The sequence below is a fragment of the Notechis scutatus genome, chromosome 2, assembly GCF_049901735.1.
Source record: "Notechis scutatus isolate UNSWTSFEM ecotype Mainland chromosome 2, rNotScu1.2, whole genome shotgun sequence".
NCBI classification, from domain to species: domain Eukaryota; kingdom Metazoa; phylum Chordata; class Lepidosauria; order Squamata; family Elapidae; genus Notechis; species Notechis scutatus.
This window is the reverse complement of record NC_142010.1, coordinates 101,002,419-101,009,783: the sequence shown is the minus strand read 5'-3', so window position 1 is coordinate 101,009,783 and position 7,365 is coordinate 101,002,419. Positions and strand designations below refer to the sequence as shown.

Here is a 7,365-nt window from a genome sequence, read left to right as displayed (position 1 = left end):
TATCTCCAATCTACAACACAGTCCTTCCAACAGTTCCAAGGTGGCTCCGCACCAATTTGCACCACTCAGGTGACCCCGAGAACACAGATAAACCTCAACTCTCTATGTCTGCAAGGAGTATAAATCCTTCCATTCCCCAACATCCAGTCAGAGCTGAAGAAGCTTCTTGGATGAGAAGCAAAACGTCTTCGAAGAAAAAACAGAAAGTCCAGTTTCCTCTTGAAAACGCACCTTTGGGATTAAATTTAGTTTAGTTCATGGCTGTAAAACTAGATTCTGCGGGAGAGAATAAATACTGAGATATCTATTTCGGGGGGACTGGACCTAATGGCCTGCATGGTGTTCTTTTGTACTTGGCCGTTTGCTTTCACTTTATTCCCGGGCTTGTCCCCACACACTAATACCCACCCCTCCATACTCCGCAAGGCCGGTAAGAAGTCTTGCTCCAAAAGCTGTGTATGAATGCTTGAGTCCCTTCATCTAGGACTCTTCACTCTAGACCAGAGTACAGCAAAGGAAGGCCGTGCATTAGGCGAAGTTTCGAGTCAGCGGGCTCACATCCTCTTTGGTTTGGCCCCTTACCACAGAACTGAAAGCGCCAATTAGCTACTAGCGTTTGAGCGCTCAAAACAGACGCAGCGCCCGCCCGCTGTGCGCGGGCCTAAGACCCGAGAGCGGGAAAACCGAGCCGAAGACGGATTGTTTTAGACTGAGCTCCCGCCGGGAGCATAAAGAGAAAGGCGATTGGCGGCGGGGAAGGTGGGCGTGGCTCCTGTGGGAGGAGGAAGGCGGATTAGCTCAGGCGCGAAGTGAGAGGATTGGCTGTGGCGCAACTGGGACGTTGAGCCGGTGGCGCGCGGAGCGGGTTTGGAAAAGGAGCCCGAAAGGGGCGGGACACAACAGCAAAGAAGCCAGCCAGCCTGTCATGGCGCGGGTGTCGGTCTTGGGAGTTTCGCTGCTGGAGAATCCCAGCCCGTTTGACCAGCCGCTCCGCTTCCAGGTGCAGTTCGAGTGCGGAGAGGCGTTGCCCCACGGTGAGTATCGGGCGTTGGGTTAGGACCGGCACGCGAAGTCTCTCCCTCCAACGGGCCGCGTTTCTAGGAGCAGAGATGCCTAACAGCGGGAAGACTTGGTTCCTAGGATGTTCGGCCAAAAGAATGAATTACTAAATGGACCCTGGCTATACTCTCGTTCCATAGCTGTCCGGCCTCTCTCTCTCTCTCTCTCTCTCTCCCTTTTTTTTTTTTTTTTACAAAGTGGCTTTGGGGACCAAAAAGCGGAGCGTTGAGTTATTGGGAAAGAAGTGGGTTTAGATTGAAACTAAATACCTACTGTTGGTGGGAGGAGGAGGAATCGTTGGAATCGTGATTGTAGTCTGATAACTTTAGCCCAATCTCTTCACAAAAATAATTTCAAATGCTTCTGCCTCCAAGAATTAATAGCAAGTTTTCCATACTGTTAACAAAACAACAACAACACCCTTTTCTCTATTTGATGGGGGTAGGGAAGGAAAAGTATTGACCTGGCGGGATTCCTAAGAGACATTCGTGCTGGGGATGTTCACACAAAGCTTACAGTACTGCCATAGGAAAAACGGAGGGCTTTTCTGGCTTCAGAACATAATAAACCGTGTGTTTTTGTTTGTAGGCTAGATGGACTTTCAGAGTACTGTAATAATCATGAATTCTTTCAGATTTCAGTTGAATGTTGCTTGGGGCTTATTAGTGCAGAAAAGCTTTCAGATCATTTTATCAGTCAGAAATAGTATTCTGTTTACTGTTGGATTAATTTACAGAGCTTACAAAAGCTTTTACTATCAGCTCATTAAAAGCTTTATGCACTATTCTATTCTACGATTTTTGACAGTTGTATTAGCCCATTCATGCAAGGCAACTCACCCCCCACCCCCAACTTTAAATTGTCAAATAAATGCATCTGCACATTACACTCTGGGGTGAGTTAATTCCACTGCTGTTTAGCATTTATTATTTTTTCTTTTATTCCTCCTGTCATAGATGCATGTACAATTCTTAAAGGGGCAAGTCTACTTAACTACTTAGCTTCAAGTGGGAAATGAACTAACAAATCCATTGCTGCACATAGAACAAATTGGTAGTGGTTTTCTTAGTAACATCAAGATGATTGTCTGGCCTAAATCTAAATTTACAGTCTGTTACAGGAGATAGAATCAGGAAAGACACGTGGGCATGATGTCTCTTTTTCTATCAGTCTAATTCTGTATCTTGGACTGATAAATTTAAATGTGATCCTCTTGGCTTCTACTTCCTATTGATTATTTCATAGAATTTTCATTTACGCTATGATTCAGAATAATTTTGAGGAGTTGCTATTTTCTTTACCTCCCCCCCCCAAAAAAATAATAATAATAATACAAGACATCCTCTAACTTATACTACTGATTTGCTTACATAGAAACACAAAGCACTTTATCCAATTATAGCCTTCTTTGGAAGAAGAAATTGGGAATCAGTCTTTTGCTATAGCATGACTTATTAAGTGTTTGACTTTCCTCTTGTAAAGAAGCCTAGGAAGTGCCACAGAAAAAGAGTAAGGAACATGATAATATTCCCTGTTTTGCATTGCTGATATTCTTATGTGATTCTATTTATATGTAACTATGAAGTTAATGTCATGTAGTTCAGCATCAGTTAATACCATGTAGTTCACTTGTAAACAACCTTGAAGAGAAAGACCATTATGGCTCGTGTGGTTAAGACGCTGGTGTGATAATTGGTAGGCTAGCGTTCGAGACCCAGTTGCTGCTGCAGGATGGGATAAGCTCCTGTCATTTGCCTCAGTTCCTGAAAATAGTTTGGGCAAATGGTGGCAGCGGCAACCTCTGCTGCCTAGAACAGCTGATTGGCAGTATTCCAGGAAGCCGATCCAACTGCCAATCAGCAGCGAAGGCTCCAGTGTTCCCTGGCAGTGGCAGCTCAGCTCAGTTGACCGATGGTGGGCGCAACGGAGCGGAGCGTTGACGAGCCACGTACTGGGGCTGTGATAATATGCTGAAGCTGACCAGGCTGTTCGCTGCAAGGACACTAGCTAAATGAATACAGATGGATGCTGGAAGACAGAGGCAGATTTTTTTTTTTTCTTTTCCTCCTCTAAAGGTAATGTGCGTCTTATGGTCCAGTGTGTCTTATAGTGTGAAAAATATGGGTAGGTTAATTATCAAATGCCTTACTGAAGTCAATAAGAGCAACATCAGTCTTGTTCTTGCACAGATGTATAACATCCCCAAATGTATTAATTCAGTGACTTGTATCAATATTTTCGCTTTGCAAGAGTGAAGGATAGTGTATTTCTCTCAGTGATTTAGTATTGCAGCATTTATATTCTTGCAATTATATCCGTTTTAATTTTTCAGATTTGGAATGGAAGATCATTTATGTGGGATCTGCAGAAAGTGAGAGATATGATCAAATTCTTGATTCTGTACTAGTAGGACCTGTTCCAGCTGGGAGACATATGTTTGTGTTTGAAGTAAGTTCTATTTTTTTTTTTAATTTGGAAAAAGAAAGGAGGGACACAGCATGAGTAGAGAAAGAAGTCTAATCACTTGCAATGCTTTTTAAGTAGAAAAGTGGGATGAAAATATTCTACAAATCTACAAATATTTGAAAATTAATTTCTTTTAATATTTCTAGTAGTAATGTTCTTCTAGATCAGAGCTCCCAACCTTTCTGGCTTCACAGACCAGCAGGGGTTGGGGGTCCCTGTTCTAGATGAATATGTCCCAAATTACATATTCATTCAATCATAGCTAAGCAATTCAGTGCATGCTCTGTATGGAGAAGTTCTGAGATCAACTCCCAATATCTCAGAATAAGGGCTGGAAAAGATTCTGATCTAACACCATAGAAAACTGCTGCAATGTCGACAGTGTTAAATTAGACCAGAGATCTGTTTTGCTTCCTTTGTGCTAAAATCCAGTGAAAGGTGTTGAATACAATATTTGATTTGAAATCCATTTAGAAATGGATTTAAATCTTCTTTCAACCTAGGAACTGTTGGGGTTTTTTGGGTAATGTATGGCTTACTGTTAATAAAATGGAGAATCCATTATGCTTTATATTTGGGAGAACAGCAAGATACAAATATGATCAATATGTTTTCCATTTCTTCCTTAGGCAAATAGTCCCAAGCCTGATCTAATCCCTGAAGGCGATGCTGTGGGAGTTACAGTAATACTCATTACTTGCACCTATCTTTGTCAGGAGTTTATCCGCATTGGGTATTATGTGAATAATGAATATACAAATCCTGAATTAAGGGAGAACCCACCTCTCAAGCCAGACTTTTCCCAGGTGAGACACTAGTAAGAACAAACCCATTGTATTTTTTTCAGTTTAACACAACCCCTTATCTAAATTACAGTACCCACTCCCTAGAAATTAGGTGAAGGAAAATTGGCTGGTATAATTTTCTGAAATATGAGGAGTCAGGTGGGAAATTATAATTTGTTTTGCTTATATAGTTGTACAATGGCCCTTTTATATGATAATAGTTATTTGTATATCTGTATAGACAAGTATAGTGAACTAGACAATCCGTGATCCATGGGTCAAGACTAAGTGATGCAATGCAAGTGCAAAGGGACTGGTGGAGTCTGCAGGAGTTGGGGAGACTTACCTGAGCTATTTGCAAGCTTCCCAGAAAGAAAATTGTTAAGACCAAACTCTCTACTATGCTCCTGCCATCAGCTGTGGACACATCCCCATTGATGTTTGCCCTGCAACCTTCCCAGCCTTCCACATTTTCAGAGTATTGGGACCTTTGTAAATGAGGATCATATAGTTTCAGAGAGGTTTCCTTATCTAAAAAGAAAAACAGAATGATCACAGCTGGACTAACGGCTTGTTGGCTTACCTGTTGTGGGAAGCTGTCAGTAAGCATTGGAAATCTTCCTTCCATCCTTTCCTCCTTCCTTTCTCTCCTCCCTCCCTCTTCCTTCCTTCCTTCCTCTTTGTTCCTTTTGTTCCTCCTTCCCTGCCTTCCCAGCAGACAGCGAAGTGGCTGCTGCTGCATGGGGGAGGAAGTAAGGCATTGCCCAAGTTGCTGGAAACTCACAGAAATGAGGATTATATGATTGCAGCAGCAGCAATGCTGAAGCAGCCACAACTTCCCCAAATTTCATTCCCTTGGAAGTAAGAAATCACTATCCTCTAAGTTAGCACATTTCAGGAATCCTTGTTGAGAAGAGTTTTGCTGTATGATGCACTTTTTCACCCTGTTAAAGGTTACAAACACAAGAGGTTTGATAGTATGTAGGTCTTATTAAGACAGAGCATGTTTTGAAGAAAATAAAATGCAGGCAGTCTCCAAATAGCAGCTGTAACAGATCAGTAATTCTTGAAATCAGCAGTTATGTAGTACTGGTGAATAGAGACGCTGTTATACAAATTAGGATCCCAGAATTGGGTCAGAGGTGGTTACAATGATTTCAGCTCAGTATCAGTTTACTATATTCCTAGACAAGTCACTATGTCTTGAATAGGATGCAGAAAAATCTATAGTCCTTACGATACAGAATGAACCTTGGTATTTTTTGAGCTATAGGAAATAATTTTGTGTGTGATTAAATGATTTTGCTTGGTGAATATTAAGATTTAAATCTCAAAGTTAATATCAAGTATTACTGATCATCTTAAAGTAAAGGAACTTGGTAATTTAATTGAGGAAAGGATATATCTGACAAAAACATTTAAAGCAAATTGACTTGTTGGGATGGAGTAAAACATTCAGAACAGAGGACTGAATTAATGTGCAAAACATGCAGGTCTCTTGCATAGAGATTACTTTGATGAAATACTGTAGAGTAGTACGAATTATTCATAATCAGTTTCTATTAGTATTTCTATTTCTATTTATAAATATATGAAAATATTTGTAGCTCTGTGGAAGTCCTTGGTGCTCTCTAAGCTTGGTGGCTTTCTTGAAGATGTTTCATTATCAAATCAGCACAGTAGCACAGATGATATTACTTAGTTTGGTAATGAAATGCCTACAAGAAAAAAATCACCAAGCTCAGAGAGTACCAAGGATCCCACGTTTATAATTATATTATTCTACATAATGCTAATTATTTTTCTACTGCTTTTCTAGTTGCAGAGGAATATTCTGGCCTCCAATCCCCGAGTCACCCGTTTCCACATCAATTGGGATGGTCCTAAAGATCAGATGGACAATATTGAAAATGTAGAGCCAGAGCCTGATGGTTTCCTATCTTCTAACTGTGCCTACATCAAAGGATTGATCCCTTCTGTAGGCCTGCAACCTGAAAATTCAATGGACTGCATGTAAAATAGGCAGAAGAATTTAAAGATGCAGAAAATTGCAACTAAATGAATTATTTGAAAAATCTGTGAAGAGATATATGGATTCTTATGGCCAGTAGAGCAATGGGAGTCCTAATTGTTACATCTGTATAGACAAACAGAGCTCTTTTCATATCTGGATTTATAGCAAATGTGTCTTCCCCATTATAGATCTGTAATTTTGTCATGTTATTTCTTGAGTAAAAATTGGATCCTCTTGTGCTGACTTCTTATGAACACTAGTTGACACAGAAAAATCTTGTGCCATAATTCCTGAAGACTCAGAACAGTGGGAACTAGCTTAATATTCTGATCATCCATTTCCTAAAAGTTGGCACAGCAAGCACTCTCATTTCTGGACAATTTGAATTTCTCTTTTTTTGTTGTTAGTACAGAGAGCTGACTCTTGAGGACATGCTTTTAATAAATGACCAGATATATCATAGCTGTTACTTGATTGTTCCTATTTTATAGCCATTTTCTCCTTGGCTTCAAAGATACTTGCCTTGCATCAAAGATTAGGAAAGTGTAGTTTTAGAGGGAAAGTCTGCTGGTTATATAACAGTCATAATGCTGCTTTTGAGAGTGTTCTAGCATGCCACAACTATTTGCTAGTAACCTCAAAATGACTCTTCCAATGTCTGAGTAGCAAGAATAGGCCAGTGCTGAACTATCTTTGTATGCATCTTCACCTGCGGTCTTATAATTACTGCACTCTAAAATGCTATTTACAGTTTATACAGACACTTGTCATTATTAGATACTTGTCCTATCAAAAAGAAACCCCACCCTAAGATGTACAAAGAGTTATGCAGGCACTTATACTATATTAAGTGCCTTGTACCTCTTAGGTTGTGGTTTCCTTTTTGATAGGACAAGTTTTATGTTTTTTGGTTTTTACCTGGCTTACTTGCTTTCAGGGATTACATTCTTTAGTATTTGACTATTTACCTGATATATGATAAATATTCTGCACAGGAGTCTTTTATGGAAAGGATTTTCAATAAAAATTGTGCAAAAACTA

General features: G+C 40.1%; 1 protein-coding gene across 1 annotated transcript; it reads left to right on the top strand.

Annotated features, from left to right (window-relative positions):
• The first annotated feature begins 676 nt into the window (after positions 1-676).
• ASF1B (anti-silencing function 1B histone chaperone) lies at positions 677-7,365 on the top strand. The gene is made up of 4 exons (XM_026676923.2): positions 677-1,034; positions 3,392-3,507; positions 4,155-4,331; positions 6,130-7,365. The coding sequence occupies exons 1-4, from the start codon at positions 926-928 to the stop codon at positions 6,325-6,327; spliced, it is 600 nt and encodes a 199-aa protein (XP_026532708.1). The 5' UTR covers positions 677-925; the 3' UTR covers positions 6,328-7,365.

Coding starts and splice junctions, on each gene's coding strand:
- ASF1B (XM_026676923.2), top strand. CDS start 926: ATGGCGCGGGTGTCGGTCTTGGGAGTTTCGCTGCTGGAGAATCCCAGC. Junction 3,508..4,154: donor GACATATGTTTGTGTTTGAA/GTAAGTTCTATT, acceptor TTTCTTCCTTAG/GCAAATAGTCCCAAGCCTGA. Junction 4,332..6,129: donor TCAAGCCAGACTTTTCCCAG/GTGAGACACTAG, acceptor CTGCTTTTCTAG/TTGCAGAGGAATATTCTGGC.